The following is a 21,328-nucleotide window of genomic DNA, read 5'->3' on the forward strand; positions in this document are numbered from 1 at the left end:
ATGTCTGTTTTGCGGGGACACAATCTGTAAATTTTCTATCAGGTGGGGACTGTTGTTTTAATTTTTTTAAACTTATGGACCAAAGAGTAAACCAATATGAGCTTTTCTATAAATTACAATGATAGTTTTTTGTAATTTATTTTCTGTACAGGAAAAAAACATATCAACATACAAAAGTATTATGTCCAAAATTTAAAACTTAAACGTAAAAAAAATGTATAAGGATATTTAATGTAAATTATAAGGACAACGAATAACCAAACCTCTCAACATATGAAACCAATATGACCGAAGTTTAAAACCCAAAAATATATTATTCATCGACCAATTGTTTATTATTATATATAATAATATTATGTTTTTGGATCGGGATTTCCCTTTATCATTTCATTACAGATGGTTTGGCACACCACAACAACTGATAAGTTAACTTATTTTTTTAGTTTTTTAAAATTTTTATATTTTATAAACCAAAAAACTAATTTATAAGCTAACTTTTGACAAAACTACTAAAACTAGTTTTTCAGAATATATATATATATATATATATATATATATATATATATATATATAAATTTTTTATTCCTTGAACTTATTTTTTATGTTATTTTATATCTTCCAGCTAGTTTATGATCTATTTTTTTTATTAAACGTCATTTTTTGTTAACTAACTTATAATTTAACAATTAACTTTTTAGCTAACAACTATCTTTTCAGTTATTAGCTATTTTTTCACTAGTAGCTAATACGTCAAACATAACATAACAATGATCACAACGTCCTAATTTTTAAAAAGAAAAATAAGAACATTATTACAATATAATCTGCCACATTTAATTATTACCAAACTTTCGTTAAATATCTAATGTCTATTTGAACTTTTAAATTTTGTATAACTAGGGGCTTTGTTTAACCAAAAACACAACCTTTAAAATAGTTGTTTGTAGATCATTTTTTTTATTTAACCTTTTGATGTTAAAAATGAACCAACTGAAAAATGATTTGATTTTGAAGATTGATCCTAATAAAAATGACCTCTAAAATTGTAAGGTGCATTGGAGTTGTCCTGATCACTATTACGTAGTGATTGTTTAAATTAAAAATAAATACGATCTTATAAATTTTGATAATTAGTAATTCCATATGAGAGAAGAATTGCTATTTACTTTCCTGTCAACAAATTCTATCATTATATTATAATTGTACAAAATGAAAATCACTACATATTATATAAAATATATATTGTTTAGAAAAATATACAAAATAATTGGATTTAAAAAATACCCAATTGAGAAACTATTTCATCTCCAAGCTTCTGTAATCCAAGGCACCATTCTTCAATCCTAAGAAATCATAACCAGTGCTCTTACCACCTGTAAGATTGAGGCCTGTGGTACAACTGCATTCCTTGCTGTTCTGTATACCCAAACTGCATGCAAAACATATGGTGGAACCACCGGAATTTCTCCCTCCGGTCATTAATGGCTGATAATACTCAACGGACTGATGATGATGTTGCTGTATGTATGATGATGAGGAGGATATGGCGTTGTTCTGATGATGACGAGGTGGGCCAATTCTCAATTCCAGATTCAAATCTGGGCATCTTTCTTGATTTTCCAGCGAGGTGTTCTTGATATTCCGGCGGTCGGGAGAATCACAGCGGAGTTTCATATCATCTTCTACTTGTTCGTTTTTAATGAGATGATGGATTGTACTAGGAGAAGTAGTTGCAGCACTTGCAAACGATATGTTGGTCGTGGTGGTGACGTCCGGCGAAGAATTAACATTATGCGTGGCGGCAGAGGCGGTGGGGGTAATGTTATTATTGTGATGGTTGTTAGTGCTATCGGTAATCAGCCGGTGAGTCGCCGGATCAATTCCACGGTTTAAAAGTTTCCTTCTAATATGCGTATTCCAGTAATTCTTTATCTCATTATCCGTCCTTCCCGGCAGTCTTCCGGCGATCAAAGACCACCTATTTAATCCCAAAAAAGTAAATTAGAAAAAGAAACCCACAACTTTTTGGCAAAGAAAAAAAAAATCGCGATATGGGTATATTTTTTATCCACGAAGAAAATTTGCTAACTTTTAAGAAATCTTGGAAAAAATTCGAAAACCTACTTGTTGCCAAGGAGACTATGGAGTTTGATGATGAGTTCATCTTCTTCTTCGGTGAAGTTGCCACGCTTGAGATCAGGGCGGAGGTAATTGATCCATCGGAGACGGCAGCTTTTGCCACAACGGAGGAGTCCGGCGGCTTTGGGTAGGGAACGCCAGCAACCTTCGCCGTGAGTTTTGATGTGGGCAATAAGACGATCATCTTCTTCTTTGGTCCATGCACCTTTGTTCGTGTGTGCTTTTTCACAACAAGGAGACCTTCCCATATTTATTTGTTTCTTGTTTATAGTTTTCCCAATTTTTGTGAGAGTTTAAAGAGAAGCCGGGCGTTTTGAGTACTTGATGTGGGATTTTATAAGCTTTTGACTATATAGGGGGAGTTGAGAGAGATAGATAAATAGATAGATGGGAGAGAGAAAGAGGGAGAAAGAGGGAGGGTATAATTGCTTCTAGATGCGAGTTGGTGAGAGGTTTGATGGAGTGGCTGGTGGGCTTGTGTTATTATGATATTACCATATCATATCACACAAATTATAATACATATTTATTGATTCTTGTATAAAAATTTTATGATCGTATTTCAAAATTATATATATTTCTTGATGTTAGGATAAGATACCATGAGGTCCCATGTTGCTCAAGCTTCATAATTTGGAATTTATTTATTCGCTTAGATTTTTATATTTAAAATATTATTATTAGCCGATAAAAATAGTTTTCTATTATCTAGCTTGATAATGTAACTATGAAATGTGAAATGATATATAATTATATGTAGAAGAACTATTTGATATTATGAGACATATCCAAAATATATTTTATTAATATAAACAACTTAAAAAAAACAACGATATTACTTTAATCATATACAATGGGCTAAGAGAATGTACCATGATCGGCAACTCCCAACATAAGTTGAGAGACTGCATACGTAGAAAACCATCGAAAAAAATAATAGAAAAACAAAAACAAATAAATATAATAAAGTAAAATTTTCATAATTGCATCCCAATTGAAGTTATCCCTACATAAAATATTTGTATCGAAAGTGTGAGTCCGTGATGAATTATAAAGTGGAATAAGGCTTAGTAAAACAATCTACAAACAAGAAAAAAAAACATTTGGACATTGAGAGTGGCAGGGTCGACAAGTAAAACATAATTAAATACGCAAGTAGTGGAAGCATATATTATATATACATGTTAGAAGTAAAATAGACAAACAAAAAAATAATGCGTAAACTAGCCCACATGCACAAAAATGGTGGAAGCTAAACCCTAAACGATAATAATACTATGCTACTCTGATTCTAAGTCTCCATACTTTCCTATCTGAGATCATGTCATCGTTAAGCGCTAACTTCTTTAAGTCTGGCCTCATGTTATCTTCACACTTCCTTCTTAGACGTCCTCTCCTTCTTATACCCTCGAATGTAATCGACTCCGCCTTCCTAATAGCAACAGTCGGTTGTCTCCTATAGACATGCCCAAACCACCGTAATCTTCATTCTCTCAATTTCTAGGTGATCGACACCACCCTAACGGTTATCTAATAGTAGTGTTTATTATCATGTCCAACAATATTCAACCACATGCCCACCGCAACATTCTTATTTTCGCGACATCGGGTTCCTTCTTGATCGGCCAACATTCGGATCCATACAATAACATTGGCCTTATCACCACCTTATAAAACTTCCCCTTAATTTCAATTATAGGCGCTTAATTCTTATTATATTAGTAAAATAGGTTGCTTGAGTGCACTTATACTATCTTTATTAGTAAGGTTGTCGCATCGATCTAGGCTAAACTTGAGTTTAATTGCAGGGCGCAAGTTAGCACTTTATTAATAAGATAGAAGGGGGTTTTCTTGTTTAGTAAAATCTTGTTTTTTTATATTGCGGTGGCGTGAGGGGTGTAATCTACAAATTTTCTTTTAGGTATAGACTATTTTCGTAATTTTGTAAAAAAATGGACCATTTTTGTAAAAGAAACTACAAAAGACATTTTCTGTAAATAGGGGAACGATGTATTTAATTTATTTTCTACACAGGGCCAAACCTGCTAACATACAAACATCTTAAACATATAGATAGTTTCCGAAAAACAAAACTCATAGGGACCTTTTTTTAAATTACAAAACTATAAAGACGAAATATGCCAATAATGAAAACCTTGGTGGCAAAACTTTGAAATGAAAGAAAGCGAAGGACTAAATTTGCCAATAATTAAAACTTAAGATTGATATTCCTTCGGTAAAAATGAGATTGATATGCCTTTGGGAAAAATGAGATTGATATTTCTTTTAGGAAAATGAGATTGATATCCATTCCGGAAAATAAGATTGATATTCCTTCAGACTCCTTCAGGAACATGAGCATATTTCCTTCGGTAATGAGAATTAGATACGAATATATTTCTTTCGAGAATGATAATGAGATATGAGTATACTCCCTTTGGGAACGAGATTAAGATATGCTTTATTTTCTTTGGGAATGAGTTTGAGACATGATAATATGAGATTGAGTATGAGATGAGATATATAGGTATATGAGACTCAGCTGAGATGTGATATACAAGATGAATTTTATATATAGTACATGAGATTAACTAGAGTTACATAGAGTATATGAAACTGAGTAGATATAAGATATACCGAGTATATGAGATTGGAAAGAGAGGAGATATAATTAAATATACGAGATTGATTACATATAAGATATTTTAGAGAATATAAGATCGTGATGAGATGAGATATGATAGTGTACATTATTCAGAGTATATATGATATTGAATTAGAGTATTAGAAATAGAGTAACGATGAGACTGAGTAGAGTTTAGAGATAGAGTAGAGAACAAATAGAGTTAGAGACCGAGTTAAGAAATACACAGAGTAAGAGATGCGTTGGAGAAGTATATGTGAGGATGAGTATGAATTAAGAGAAAGAAGATTAATCAATGATATGAGAATGAATCACCAGACCTAGTGTCTGATGTAGTGGAGATTTATGTTTTGCAGGATCATGTATTAGCAGTCGTGATACCGGAAGAGAAGACAAGAACACAAGATTCAAATTTAATAGTAGGATTCTATTTTTTATATATATTTCTTATATAAGTATATAGATTTTATTATGCTCACTTGATTTGACCTAGGATGTAAAGGTTTTAAATTTGAGTAGATTTCTGCATTTGTATATAATATTATGAAAATTATTATAGATTAGATGTATAAGTTTGAGGGTGTTACAAAAAGGTAAGGCGAGAGTGATTTGAAAATCGTCAAATGTTCCTAATTGAATTCCAATTGAAGAAAAGAGTTTTTTATGTGCTCAATGAGAGTTACATAGACAAACTTGAGAATGTCAATGTTACCCTTGACAAGAGTCTTGCTATAGATCTTGTGATTGAATCTTTCATTAGTTCTTATGATGATTTCAACTTGATATTTCATATGAATAGTATGTGTAAGACATTTATGGGATTCTTAAAACCTCTCCAAACTAAGGATAATGGGATGAAACTAGATTTCTTGTCCGATTCTAGTTATCGCCTTTCTAAATTTTCTTGCAAAGAAGAGGAAATGTTCGAATCCTAAATGGAACGGAACGATTTTGTCCGAAACTTCCAATTATGAAGCAATAGAATTGGTAAATTTTCTATTTCACGCAACAATGATTTAAACGAGGCAAGTTACAATTAATTTGATGACAATGATCATAGGAAATGAAGATGCCCTAAGTACTTGAAAGATCTTAGAGATGGTAAAGTGAAATGTTCGAATGTGCATCAAGTACTTGAATAATCAAATCCAAATACATCCAAGTCTAAGTTCCTTGATGCATGATGTGGTAATTGTTGGATTAGTGTCTAAGTCCATAACTATAATTGGTATGTACTTGACCCGACTCGGCATGGTCCATTTGGGTTGCATGACATCGGAACATTTGGATAGACCGTTTATGAGGAAAAGACATTTTGTGACATATTAATATATTATAAGTTCTAATATATTAATATGAAATCATGTTATTTAATTAGTATTGATCAAGAATTAATTTGGACTTAATTTAGTGATCAAAAAGAGACTAATTAAATATATGGGGATTGATTGTGTAAATCATTCATTCTTATATATATGGGCTTATGATCCAAGATTCCTTTATGTTGGGTTTAACCCATGTGGTGATCCATGGATACTCCATGGAGGTTAAAACCCATGGAGCATAAGGAATGGGTAAAGTCATGAGTTACATGGTGTAACCCTAATAGCCACACTATATAAGAACCCCTTTAGTTCAAGAAATTGGCACTAGTGATACATATTTTGAGGGCTAGCCGATTTGAACATGTATGTCTTCTTCTCATGGTTATTCCAAGAGTTCATGATGTTGTGTGAACCATTTGAGGTGTCACACTTGGGGCACTAGGCTCTCAAGCTTCATGGAGTCAAGCAACAACAACAAGGTATGTATTCTATCTATTTTATTATCCTAGTATCAATGTTTTGGTATGCTAGTTAGGATAATACCTTGGATAATCATATTTGCATGTATAATAGAGAAAACATAGATCCAAGGTATTTAGAGTTGCATGTACACTTAGGAGTGTTAGAATGCTCAAAACCCATCAGTGGTATCAGAGCCTAGGCTTGTTTTCAATTATACTTGATGCAAATTGCTGAAAAATGCTGAAAAAGTCGAATTTCGGGCATTCTGGGCACTGGACTCACCGAGTCCACTGATGAACTCGCCGAGTCCATGAAGAAAATCATCCTACTCGGCGAGTAGGTTGATACACTCGACGAGTAGGAGCCCCTGACAGCATATCTTTAAGTTTTTTGGCTAGAAATGGACTAGGAACATTACCATAAGCTGTTTTTGAACCTATAATCCTGTTTTTGATGTGGTAATGTTCATACTAATCCAATTTCAAAGATAATTGTCAATAGATTCATGTTTTGTATTAGTTTAGTGATTAGGCTAATTACATGAAAAAGTTTGATTAAATTATCTTGTTCTTATGAGTTGCTTAGATTAATAGAAAAGTTAATTGATTATGTGTTTTCAATCCATTTTAATCTAAGAGTTGATTCTAAAATGTGTTTTTGTAACTTGTCCTCAAGTTATATGAAAAGTCATATTTAAGTTTCATAAAACTCATAAAAGTTGGTAATGGTTACAAAAATGAAGAGTCTTGTCCTCAAGTTATGGAGGTTCAAGAGTCACTTCATTAAGTAATAAAATGTGTAACCTTAATTAATTCCATAAATTACAAAATAAAGAAAAGTTACATTCTTTTGTTAGTTTAAAGTCTTCCATAACTTGTCCTCAAGTTATGGAACTTGAAGAATTTTTTTTAATTAAAACTACTTTAAACACATAAGTTATGGAATTAATTAGTTTTGAATAGTTTCAAAACTTGCCCTCAAGTTTTGGAATTTGAAAAGTTTTCTCTTATGAATACTTTAATTCCAAGTTAGCCCTTAGAATTTTAAAAGTTAAAATTCAAACCCTTATACTATTATTATAATTTTAATTATATAGATATGTATAAGATAAAGTCAATCTTACCGTTAGTAGGCCTCATTCACGAAGCCGGTCTATAAGGGGGGTATAAGGTTACTGCCTATAAAATGGCAGTTTAATGGGTGTCCACTCTCACCCACCGCTTCCTTGACTGGTGGAGGGTCGTTAGCCGAACGGGTAGGAAAGGACTATAATTCTCCCTTCATTAAAAGTATTAATGATAAATACTAAGTAACTAAACACTTGTACATTCCCAATCTTAGTTACTTAGGAAAATGTGAAAAGGTGCTAACCCATGAAATTACACTTTGTACCTTACCAAGTCATTAGTGGAGCGTATGTGGTTAACCGGCACACTAATAAGGACTAGTAAGAGTGGCAAAGGGTAACTTGACTCTATTATAGATCGGTGGAGCGTGTGTGGTTAACCGGCACATCGATTAGGTGATAAAGTTAAGGGTACCAAGTCAATTTGCATGGTTATTCACACCTTGTTTGTGATCCTCGGCATCCCAGTCACAAACTTGAGAGGGCACAATCGAGATTCAAACATGCCATTGAAAGTTCAATGTATCTCAAAAGATCTAGGAGTTTCAAATCCAATTAAAACTTAATTATATTTCGTTTTTCATGGTGGAAATTGGTAAATCGTCATTTACCTACCTTCAACTATTTTATAACTTGGATTACGACATCCCTCTTCCAGTTATAAATAGGTTGTTGGGTCCTAGCCTTAATATTTCATATTGGATGTTATATTAAGGACTTTAAATCAACTCTCTTGAATATCTCCCAAAAGATGATCTTCCCAAATCTCTTGAAACAAGCTTTCCTAAATGAAGATGATGTCCCATGGAAATCATACTTCTTTCACCTCCTCCAATTATTCTCCCTAACCCACAAGTTCCTGAAAAGTTTAAGGTCACTCAAGCAAAGGTCTATATGTGATCACATCTTGGAGATGTAGTCAGATATTGACAAGCCGGGAGAGTTGGGTGTCAAAGTCTTGAGAAAGTTGGTGACTCAACTATTTTCTAAGTCACATAGTGAGTTCCTTTGGGACTCCTATGAAACAGACTATGACAAGACCCTTAATGATCTTATCTATTTGCTAAGATCAACTTCCTAAAACTTTATGGACATTGACAATGATGACATTGGATATCTAGTAAAGCTCTCTCTTCCCAATGGAAAGGGATCGGCCATAGTCAACTCGGTTGACCAAATGGTAAAAAGAACGGCTAAGTCTGAGATAGTCCCATTATCAAGGGTCTATTGCCAAAGAAAGGGGCATTGGTTGTGAAGCTGCCAAATTTACCTAAGGATATTAAAGTCAATAAGTTTGACTCTACTTCGGGTAAAGTCCACTATCTAACTCTGCTAAGTTTCTATTCTGAGATTCTTGATACATGATGTGACTGGGTCACATGTTGATGTTTTAAGAATCAAAGAAAAAGTGACGAAACTTAAAGAAAGAATATGCTGAATCTGATGGCATAGATGGATTTCTATCGCATAGTTTGAAGATCGGATTCTTGAGCTACTTCTTAAGAGTTATGATATATTGCTTAGGAATAAATAACAACAAAGTTTTCATGTGCTTTTGCATTGTAAGGATAGTTTTTCCGCAAAGTTTTAAAATAAAAGAAATTTTTTTTTTTGATTTTATTTATTTTAAAATATCCTTACAATGGCATTTGTGAAAACTTTTGTTGCTTATAAGATTCCATTAAGAGCAAGAGTGGAAATATGAATTTGATTCTTTCATTTGTGGTAGTGTCTAAATTTACCAAATAAGGAAAGATTCTCATCACCTAAGTTTCAGTTGGATAGAAACTTGGAATCATGCAAGTTGTATAGCATGATGAATAAGAACTTTCAAGCATTGGAAAAATTAAGACTAACTACTTGTTCACATGGATGTGTGAGTCAAGTAAATGATCGAGTACACATTCTTGTGCACTGATCAAGCCCACCACAAATAATCGTTAAGACTATTCGTCATTATTTACTAAAATTCAGTAAATATGGTTATACTTACAAGCTTAAGTGTAATTCTGAGATATTGGAAAAGGTTTCAATGTATGGCAGAGCGAATAAGAAGAATCAACTTAGGCAGAAAGATAAAAGTTTCTCAAATCTGAAAAGATGGGAGAGTACTTTAGTATCATGTTATATAATCATCTTAATGATTAAGAGACCTTATCACAATTCATCCTCTAAGTGCATTCTGGTAGCTAAGAAGAGGAGCTATGAATTGTTGAAGTGGTTAAATCAAGAAGATGATTTATACTTCGTTCCAAAACAATTCTTAGAGTTATACTCTAAGATTGTAACTTGAGTGACATGTCTTAAAGAAGGTTTAAAACACTTGTCAAATGTAAGAGTAAAAGTTTTCTACTCTTGTACATTTGAAATTGGTAAGTTGTGATGTTTTGGATAAAACAAAGACCAACTAAGGCCAATTGTGTGAAGTGTTTGTCTTGATTAGAATCCACACTATCTCTTGAATATCTGACAAGAAAGTCTTATATGTCAAGAGGACAGTGGGAGTCTTAAAGGTCTTGAAAGTCTCAAGAACTAATCAAGAATAAAACCTGAAGTTCTTCACTAGCACACGACTTGAGGTTTATAACCTATCGTGTCGACATGTCTGTGCCTATTCAAGTTGGCTTTGCATAGGAGTTCTGAGAGTTCTCAATTGGTTGCACAGCTACTTGGAAGCAATGGCAGGCCCTTGAGCTGCCAAATGGCAAGAATTTAAGATTGCACAAGTTTAATCCATATAAGTGTGGATTTGTCAGTAACCTTGTCTTGTGATTATGGTTTTGACAAAATTCATATGGATAGGAACTCATACACCATAAAATCTAAGTGTCATAAGGTTTCTCTCCGATTCATGAAAATGATGGTGAGGAAACACTTTCACTAAGTAGATTTTAGCTAGATAGCAATTGTGATATTTGCATTCTCAAAGTCGTTAGTGGAGCGTGTGTGGTTAACCAGCACACTAACATGGACTTGTGAGAAGTGGTAAAGGTCTAAACAATCGAGACTATGATTACGACATCCCTTTTCATAGTTCTTAAAATTGTTTAGACACACCTGTGAGCTATCTAAGATAAGGTGTATGATATTGATAAAGTTTTATCAAAGCAATCTAGTATCAGAAATCTGAACTTTGGTAAGAAAGTCAATAAAGTATTGATTTCTAGAAGTCCAGCTGATTTCTTATTACATGTCAAAGCTAGTGGGAGCATAAGTGTTATGCTAATAATCATCATGTTAGTGGGAGCATGATAATTATGATAAAGGTTGCAAGTTAGCAATGTTAATTATAGAAAACAAAAGTTTCAATTCGTGAGGCTGCAGGGGTTGAAAAAGTTGTTTTGCTATAATTAAGGGAGAGGAAATTATACTTCATTTCAATTCTAAAAGCTTAGATTGAGGTTTTAAGTCGTATTTAGTCAAGGATATATATATATGAATTTCATGTTGGAATGACTCAACATAAGGAAATTCTATATATGGGTCCATTATTTGCGTTCTAAAATTTGATTATGATTACGACATCCCTTTTCATAATCTGAATTATGAGAACTTGGCAAATAGAAATGGAAATGTTATAGCAAAAGACTGGTTTAGTCTTTATGTGAGACATCATGACTCGTGTCCCATATGCTTCGGATATAGGATCGATTACATGTGCTATATTTATCCTTTCTAAAATTTTCCAAATGCCTGGGGCATTAAGAAGGGAAAAGGTCTAGAACTGGATATGACTAAAAGGATTAAGCAATTTTCGAGGACAATCTAAGGTTTACCAAAGATTGGTTGCTCAAGGACAGTTGGAAGTATAGTGATAATTCTGGAAGGACCATATTGACATAATCTGTAAGGAGGCAACTCTTGTTCAGAAGTGATAGTCAAAATGGAATCTGGAAATGTTTTAAAGTTAGAAATTATTCAATCTGTGTAAGATTAGGAAACTTAATGCAAGAAGGATATTTCCAAGGAGCTGATCTCCTTTGGAATGCTCTGTAATGGTTGTTGTCAAGTCTTTCTGACTCTGTGCATAATCATTACAGGAGGATCAATGCATATAAGTTTAGAATCTAACAGATTTCAGTAAATGGCATGAATTTGGAATTCTTGCATTTGCAGTAAGGATTTGGGACTGTGAAAGAGGATCATTGGAGTTATGTTCAATTGATCTAATTCACAAAGTGAAGATCATAGACAAACATAGTATGCATACTTGGTGTATGGCATGACTAGTGTTTAGAAAACATAGTGTACATGCTTGGAGCATGGGACAACTATTGTTTTAAATTCAAGAATAAAGTTGATAGCTGAAACAGTATACAATGAATAATGTGTAATCATATGGTGATAAATAAAAGGTGTTTTATTTATGTTCATAGGTTTTGATACCATATTAGATTCTATTATTATTGTGTTTCATTTTGCATGTTTTGACTTCCAGAATAACTAGGTCGTTCTTCCTGATTGACTAAGTTATTCAAACTATCCACAGTCGGTCATATGTTGGAAGTAGATATGAATCAAGACTGTCATGGGTTGGCTTGTAGAGGTCTAAGATGTTCGACAAGGGGCTACAACACTCATGAGTGCTCATAAGTTCTGAGTATTGGATTCAACCCGCGCTCATTGGAATCACTTCATGGATTTTATCACGAGTGATCATGAGACGATAATATCTTATATTCTTCAAACCTAGAGATATGAGTTGTTACTATGAGTTGGTTGTACATTGATTGCACGAAAACGCATTCGGTAACTCGGTGTTATAAAACGTGCCTTTGTGTATGATTCAACAAGTAGTAGAACAAGCCATATGAGTCGAAGTTTATCCATTCCTTTTACCTTCGGGATAAAAGTGATATCTGTGGGCCCCTCGATGATTTGATGATGACAAATGTAAGTGCTCGGCCGGGCCTGGACTGATTTGATTTGTTCAATTAGTCAGTCGTCATAAATCGGAAATCGGGAAACAACAAATGGACAGAGAGAATGATTATAATCCATGTCTCAGTCCATATGATATCTAGAATGGAGGAATATATGATCCCTTATCTAATGGACAAGTCATTGACAAAGGTCAGAGTTCATCAACAAGGTCAGAGTTCGACAGCGGCTTTTGAGAGCTACGATTGCCAGTTGGTTCCTGAAGTCATACACAATAATAGTTTTGGACTTATCCAAGTAGGAGACTATTGGATTAGTTTCTAAGTCCATAGCTATAATTGGTATGTACGTGACCCGACTCGGCATGGTCCATTTGGGTTGCATGGCATCGGAACATTTGGATAGACCGTTTATGAGGAAAAGACATTTTGTGACATATTAATATATTATAAGTTCTAATATATTAATATGAAATCATGTTATTTAATTAGTATTGATCAAGAATTAATTTGGACTTAATTTAGTGATCAAAAAGAGACTAATTAAATATATGGGGATTGATTGTGTAAATCATTCATTCTTATATATGTGGGCTTATGATCCAAGATTCCTTTATGTTGGGTTTAACCCATGTGGTGATCCATGGATACTCCATGGAGGTTAAAACCCATAGAGCATAAGGAATGGGTAAAGTCATGAGTTACATGGTGTAACCCTAATAGCCACACTATATAAGAACCCCTTTAGTTCATGAAATTGGCACTAGTGATACATATTTTGAGGGCTAGCCGATTTGAACATGTATGTCTTCTTCTCATGGTTATTCCAAGAGTTCATGATGTTGTGTGAACCATTTGAGGTGTCACACTTGGGGCACTAGGCTCTCAAGCTTCATGGAGTCAAGCAACAACAACAAGGTATGTATTCTATCTATTTTATTATCCTAGTATCAATGTTTTGGTATGCTAGTTAGGATAATACCTTGGATAATCATATTTGCATGTATAATAGAGAAAACATAGATCCAAGGTATTTAGGGTTGCATGTACACTTAGGAGTGTTAGAATGCTCAAAACCCATCAGTAATGACATTTGGATGGCATTGTAGGATTTATATGAAAGAAGGAAGCTAAGCAGCAAGCGTTAAAACTAATCATTGGAATGGATGAATGCCGCATGTATTAATGATTGGGGATTTCGAGCATATAATTATTTATGGAGTTAGGATAAATATAGTTATTTGCTATTACTCTTCAGAGATGTCTAGAAAAACAAAATTTCATTTTATGCGTTGCATAAACATGAATATCAATTTTCATTTGATAATGGAAAAGTGATAATTTTAGTTTATAAATATGGTTGTTTTATGTTTAAAACTTCTTCTTGCAACTGGAATATATGAAATTGTAGTTTGTGTTTCTAATAATAACAATGATGGCTTGAACATTGATTCCTCTAATGTTTTATATATGATTGCGCTTGTGGCATGATCGCCTTGTCCATATAAGCAAGAATCACATCACTAAGCTCCAATTGGATTAGAATTGGAATCCTTAGACTTAGAGTTGGATGATGTATGCGAGTCTTGTATGTTGGCAAGACGACTAAGGGCGTGTTCGACACGTAGCTTTTAGGAGCTTCTAGCTTCTAGCTTTTAAGAAAACGCTAGTTAAAAAGAAAATGCCTCGTTCGGCGACAGGAGCGTTTAGCTTTTAGCCTAAACAAAACGCTCCAAAATCAAAAGCTACATGGAGTGGCTTTCAACTAAACGCTCCAAAATCAAAAGCTATCGGGCTACCCGCTACCAGCTACCCGCTAACTGCTACCAGCTACCAGCTACCCGCTACCAGCTAGTTTTGCCGAACACGCCCTAAGTCACCATTTACATGGACATGTAATGTAGACAAAGTATTGTTGGATCTTGTACACAGTAATCTGTGTGGAACCATCATATCCACCACAAGGGACGAAATATACTACTAGGTCATATTTATTGATAGTTTCAGTAGATGTGGTTATGTTTATATGATTAAGCATAATTATGACACATTGAAAAGTTTCAAAGAGTATCAGAAAAATGTAGGGAATCGATTGGACATGTAGATAAAGGGTCTTCAATCTGAACGGAAAGAAGAATGCCTTAGTATCGAGTTCAATGATCATCATAGAGATCGTGTAATAGTTTCCCAATTAGAACCTCTAAGAACATCGTAGTACAATGGTGTTGCTGAAAAAGAGAATCAAATGATATATGATACGATTGATGATGAGTTGTGCTTCACTACCAATTACATTTTGGGAATATACAATTGAAATAGTAGAGCATATTTTGAACCTTGTAACCAACTAAGTAGATTTTTAAGACACCTCATGAAATATGGAGTTGTAAAGTTCCATCACATTTAGGTATGGTGTTGTAAGGTCTTTCGTTAGACGAGAAACCAATGACCAACTTGAATCGAGATCTAAGAAGTGTTACATTGTCGGGTATTCACTAAATACTTTTGATATTTGTTTTAAAGACCAATAAGAATGTGGCACTTATAGTTCAAAAGGAATGTTTCGTGAGAAAAAGAATATATAGATATCAAGAAGTTAGTGTGAGTCATATTGACCTTGAAGAAAATCGAGATATGACCAAAACTGAACCTATAGTTGGTACTAGATCTCTACCTGAGGTTGGAAAAACCAGTTGAGTTAATTGACATTTCCTTATCTCTTCGCAAGATGTAGTAGAGTTAGAGCACCTCTCATGTTTTATGAGTTTCATCTAACTGTGGAAGTAGATATGTTGATTAGTAATAAAACATTGATCAATTTGGATAAGCATAATAGCTACTAGGAAAGAATGGTGGACCATATGGAAGCCACTTGAAGAGTCTAGGGATAGAAAAATTCAGTCTAGGAAGGATAACCAAGTTGCAGATTGGTTGATCCTAATCTTATAGCAGTGGGTTGCAATTATATATTCAATGTGAAGACTAACATAGATGGGAATGTACACACATTCAAAACTTGTATGATGGAAAACAGTTTCACTCAGAATGTAACATCCATAAAAATCATGCCAATTTAAAATTTTTTAAAACATTCAAAAACCAATTGTTATTACAAATTGTTTTCAAAATAGTTTCATATCAGAGTATCCCAGAAATCAAGATCATAAAATGTGAGGAGGTGCACGATCACGCCTTCGCCTTCCCGCGATCATCTGAAGTACCTGAAACAAAATCAACAACTGTAAGTCCGAAGCTTAGTGAGTTCCCCCGAAATACCAATGCCATACAATCAAAACAATATCATAGCAAACAACATGCATATACAGAGTCTACAGTACGACTGGTCCGCCCTCACCGAGCCTTCAGTCTACCTGGTACACTCTCATAGTCTTAAGTATGACTGGATCGCCCGCACCGGGCCTTCAGTGTATCTGACCCACTCTCAGAACCTGCATCATGTATGGTCCGCCCTTTCGGGCCTTCAGCCTGTATGGACCGTTCTCTGTGCCTTCAGCCTGACTAGTACGCCCTACCGTGTCTGCAGCCTATCCGGGCTGCCCTGGGTATGTTGGCCTAGAGCACAAAGCAGGACCGCCTCAACCTAACTACTAATCACAAAATCATCAGATAATATCATACGCTATCTAGCATGTACAGATAGTCATACAGGTCTAACAGATCACAAATCATAGCATCACCCTATATACCAAGATACCGATCTAACATATCACTAACATAGCATTTTCTTATAACCAGGATACAGATCTAACAGATCACTAACATAGCATCATCATATAACCACGATACAGATATAACAAATCACTAATATAAAATTATCTTATAACCATGATACAAACCATAAAGGGCCGGCCTTGGTGCCTTAGACCCTGTTGATATAGTGAGAAGAACTCACCTCACAAGTAGCACTGGTTGATAATGTCAAACTCCAAAACACAACTCCAAACTCAAACACCTACAATCATCATAGGAGCAATTCTATCAAGACCCAAATTACCAAAGTACCCTCAGAAATCAAACTTGGTCAACCATTGGTCAAAGTCAAAGTCAACGGTCAAGTTCAACAGTCCATGTTGACCCAACTCCTCGAGTTCATCTACTGACTCGTCGAGTTCCTTCCGAATTCATCGACCAAAAACTCGAGTCAATTCGCCGAGTTACCAAACAAATCGTCGAGTCCATGCAGTGTCGAGAAAGTTCGGGGAAACCCTAATCAACTCGTTGAGTTGGCTACGCAACTCGTCGAGTTCTTCCTGTCTTAACGTGTTCAACCCTTTCCAATCGACTCCAAGGCCCCAAGTTGCAGATCTAGCCTTTTAGGACAGAGATACCACATAAAGTTGCTAACTTTACGTGCATGCAAGGCTTCAAAGGGATTAAAAAACCAGAACTAAGCTTAATAGGAGGTTTAGGGCATGGAGGAGGGCCAAGACTAGCTAAAGTCGACCACTTTATGTTCATGGAGGCCTATAGGTGTCCAGATCTAAAACCACCACCTCTGGACAAGCTCAAATATGATAATGACCTCATTTTGCACTAGAAATGATCATATTCTTGCATAAGGGAAGATCTAAGAAATGGAAAGCCAAGGTAAAGACTTTTTACCTCCAAATGATTGCTAATACATAGTAAATGTTGGATATACTACTTCTCCCTTTGCTCTATCCTCTTCAAGCTTCAAACCTTTCCAAAAGAGCACCAAAAATGACCTTCTAAGCTCACACACACAAGGAAGTAGTAAAGAACGGCTAGGGTTTCCTTCTCTGGGTAATGAGGTGATAAGGGAGGCCAAATGATGCGAATTATGTTCTTTAAATAGGGTGCAAACCCTAAAATTTAGGGTTTCCAAGCACAAACTCTACTCGTCGAGTTGGGTCCTCCAACTCGTCGAGTAGGTTCTAAAGTTTAGGCGGGCTGACCAGGTTTTACACGACGAGTTGGGGCATCCAACTTGTCGAGTAGGTCTAAAATATGGATTTAAAGCTTTAAGTTTTATACCTGGGAGTCGGGATGTTACACAGAATCAAGAAATTGATTATGAGGAAGCATTCTCATCAGTAACTAAGAAAGGGTCTATTTGGTTATTCGTTACCATTATTGCCTTCTTTGATTATAAGATATGGTAGAGTGGATGTTTAAATGAATTTTGTTAACATGAAACTTTCAAGGGGTGTGTCATACATCCTGAAAGGATTTAAAAATACAAAATATCCAAACAAGGTGTGTAAGATTGAGAAATATATTCATAGATTTAGACAAGCATCACGGATCAATAATCTATTCTTCCACGAGAAAGTCAATGAGTGTTGTCTTTAGAGAATTACATATGAGTCTTGATTACATGTCAAATCTAGTTGGAGTGTCGTCATAGGAAATATTGTCTCTAATATGCAAGGTGCAAAAGCGCGAGAATTGTTTCGCTATGATGGACAAGGGAAGCGACATTTATACTTGGTCTTTTGATCTAAAGTATAGATTGAAATGTTTAATAGGATTCAGTCAAATCACAATATGTTGAAAGGTTTAAACATGGAAAATTCCAAAGGGACTGTTTATATGCTTCATAGGAAGGAGTTGAGTGCATCTCAAAAGTCCTTTGTACTAGTCACGAAAATGATAGGATGAGTCAAGTCCTATATGCTTTGGATATAGGATAGATCATGAATGCTATGACTTGTGCTCATTCTGATGTCTCAGTTTTTAACATCGTGAGATTAGATAAGAAATTGGCTAGATTTAATTGCTAGACAACTGTCAAAAACTTTCTAAGGTATTGAAAGATACCAAGGAATGAATGCTTGTAGACAGTAGAGAACATGATTGAGAAGAATTATAGTGACATGAATTTTAGAGATGACTTTGAGTCATAATCTAAATGGATATTCATTTTGAGTTGTAGCATACAAGGTTTCATGTAAGAGATGGTGGTAGATTCGACAATGTGGGTAAGACCACATTAGCGCAAGTGAAGTATCCAATGAGTGTACCTGGACTAGAAAACTTCATAGTTGACATTGGATTTGTTTTGAGTAACAAATTTCCATTAGAAACAATTTGTGATAGTGCAGTCATATTGACTAAGGATTCTTAAGATCACAGAAGGTCAATACATAGAAGGAGGAAATTCCATTACATCCAAGAAAAGGGTTGAGTATAGAGATCTATATGTGAAGTGAATATCATTTCGATGATTCGTTTGCATTAGTGATGACTGAAGGAAAGCGTCATGTGCATGCTAAGAACATTGGCATGAGAAATGTTGACAAGTTTAGTTGTTAAGTCGGTTACACCGAAACATTTATGCAATAGATAAATTTGTAAATGTTATCGTGATTAAATAATGGGGATATATTTATATTTAAAGAGTATGATGCCATAGAGCAATTAGTTTATTATTGTGTTTCATTTTTTCTTGTTACTTCCTAAATATGAATTTATTCAAAATGTTACAGTCAGTCATACTTTTGGGAGTAAGTATTTATAACACCCAGGTTTTCACACCAAGTTTACCCAAAAATTACATTTCACTTTTAAAAATTGTACAATTAATCTTCGTGTACATTGGTTTTTTGGAATACAAGAAGTTATCACAAGGATCATACTGGCCGCAAGTACAGGATCGAGTCAGGCGTCACAATAATCTACCTGCAAAGTAATCATCACTAAAACGTAAGCCGCACAACTTAGTGAATGACATCTACAATAACAAAATCACATGTATCGTAATCAAGGAGTCATCACTAATATGTAACAAATAAATTACAACAATTAGTAGTATTCTCATACTCTCTTATCGGCTCTAATAATAATCAGTTTCTCAATAATGATATTTCTCTTTCTTTCTCTCTCTCTCTCTCTCTCTCCATTATAACTAATATACCGCTCATGATCAACCTCTAATTTGTGATCTATCTCAATCATAACCAGTCTCTAATTTAAGATCTCTTTCTCTTTTTAATGATATATATATCTCTCTCAATGTTAATAATTTTCTCTATCAAGATCTATCTCTTTCAAAGTTAATCCCTCTATCTATCAATGTCTATCTCTCTAATTAGGAATCAATCTCTATCAAGATCTATCTCTCCCAATCATAATAAATATCTCAGTAATGATCTATCTCTTTCTTAATCATAATCGATCTCTCGATCATGATCTATCTCAATCATAATCTATCTATTATTCATGGTCAATCTATCAGCCATGATCTATTTGTCAATGCTAATCAATATATCAATTATAATATATCTGTCAATATGATCAATTCCTCACTCGTAATCTCAATAAAACATATCTCTCAGAAAAATCTATTCCTCAATAATATTCATTCTCTCAATAATGATTAATTTCTTAATTATAATCTATTTATGTATAATTATCAAATTCACAATAATAAATATTTTCTCCATAATAATAAATGACTTAATAATAATCAATTATTTAGATCTCAATATTATTCACATATCATGTATCACAAATATCCTGGATATCACATATATCAAAATTATAAGGCAAAAAATTACTCATAAATGAACTATCGTTCAATGTGATTTATCTCTCGGTTGTAATCTTCTCAATGAAGATTTGTCTCATCAATAATCTATCTCATCAAGGATCTATCTCAGTTATATGTCGTTTTTCAATAAATAATCCATCTCTCAAATTCAATCAATCTCTCAATGAAATGTTAATCTCTCAGAATAATCACCCTTTCAAATATCATTTGATTACTCAAAAGTAATTAATCCCATAAAGCATGTAATACATATCATATATATATATATATATATATATATATATATATATATATATATATATATATATATATATATATATATATATATATATATATATATATATATATATATATATATCACATCAATGGATGTTAGAGTAGTGTTACTCACCTAGTTAGTCAGCAGGCTAATTTCTAGTCTCGGTCTCAATGCTTTGCTTCCTATCAATTTGTCACATAGTAACACCTATATATCATATAACAAGTTCCTAAGAACCTGTCACGACTCATTACTAGTTATACCATGTGACCTCTTGTCTCAACAATTAAAAAATCTCATAATATAATTACAATAGGTTTAACTTGTAAGCCATTAGCCAAAATATCTAATAACTGGTATTTCTCAAATATTAGGGTTTATAACCCTTACAGTCTCAACTAAATCTTTAGTCATAAGATTTCCACACAATCTCACAAATGGGTTCGTAACAGCACCATATTACCAATACCCATAATATACCCGGGTCTATCAAGTCTCAGTATCTATCTCATACCATAATTACAAATTAACATGGTAAAAGATACCTCAACGAATCTCGTGCTTGACCCCATATCTCTCGTACAATGATATATTTCTTTCATCATAATCTCCCGAGAATGATTCCCAAGCAACATCTCCAATCAAACGTGCCAAAATCTCCAAAATGACACGAAACTCATTTATTTACTTTGGGCATCGCCACGTCTTGGCCATATGTGTGCCACATCGTGGTAATCAAGTGAACCTCGGTTTTGTAACATGTCGCACTCGGTCCCGGTGACTTGCCTCACACCAGGTCATGGTGAATCTTCTACAACGTCGTGGTGATCATATTTCCACATATCACTCTCCAATTGACATGTGTCTCACTGAATCATTCATTTTTACTTCGTGGTAAACATACCACCACGTCATGGAAATCATAAGTGGATCGTTGACTTTGACTTTCTCATACAAAC

At 34.2% G+C, this 21,328-nt stretch overlaps 1 protein-coding gene across 1 annotated transcript; it reads right to left on the bottom strand.

The window, feature by feature from the left end:
* Positions 1–1,161: 1,161 nt before the first annotated feature.
* On the bottom strand, positions 1,162–2,584 carry LOC145166249 (myb-related protein 308-like). The gene is made up of 2 exons (XM_079085190.1): positions 2,125–2,584; positions 1,162–1,978 (listed from the first exon to the last, which is right to left on the bottom strand). The coding sequence occupies exons 1-2, from the start codon at positions 2,385–2,387 to the stop codon at positions 1,297–1,299; spliced, it is 945 nt and encodes a 314-aa protein (XP_078941316.1). The 5' UTR covers positions 2,388–2,584; the 3' UTR covers positions 1,162–1,296.
* Positions 2,585–21,328: the final 18,744 nt, after the last annotated feature.

Source organism: Lactuca virosa, chromosome 3 (genome assembly GCF_052849685.1).
Source record: "Lactuca virosa cultivar CGN04683 chromosome 3, Lactuca_virosa_CGN04683_v6, whole genome shotgun sequence".
Classification (NCBI taxonomy): domain Eukaryota; kingdom Viridiplantae; phylum Streptophyta; class Magnoliopsida; order Asterales; family Asteraceae; genus Lactuca; species Lactuca virosa.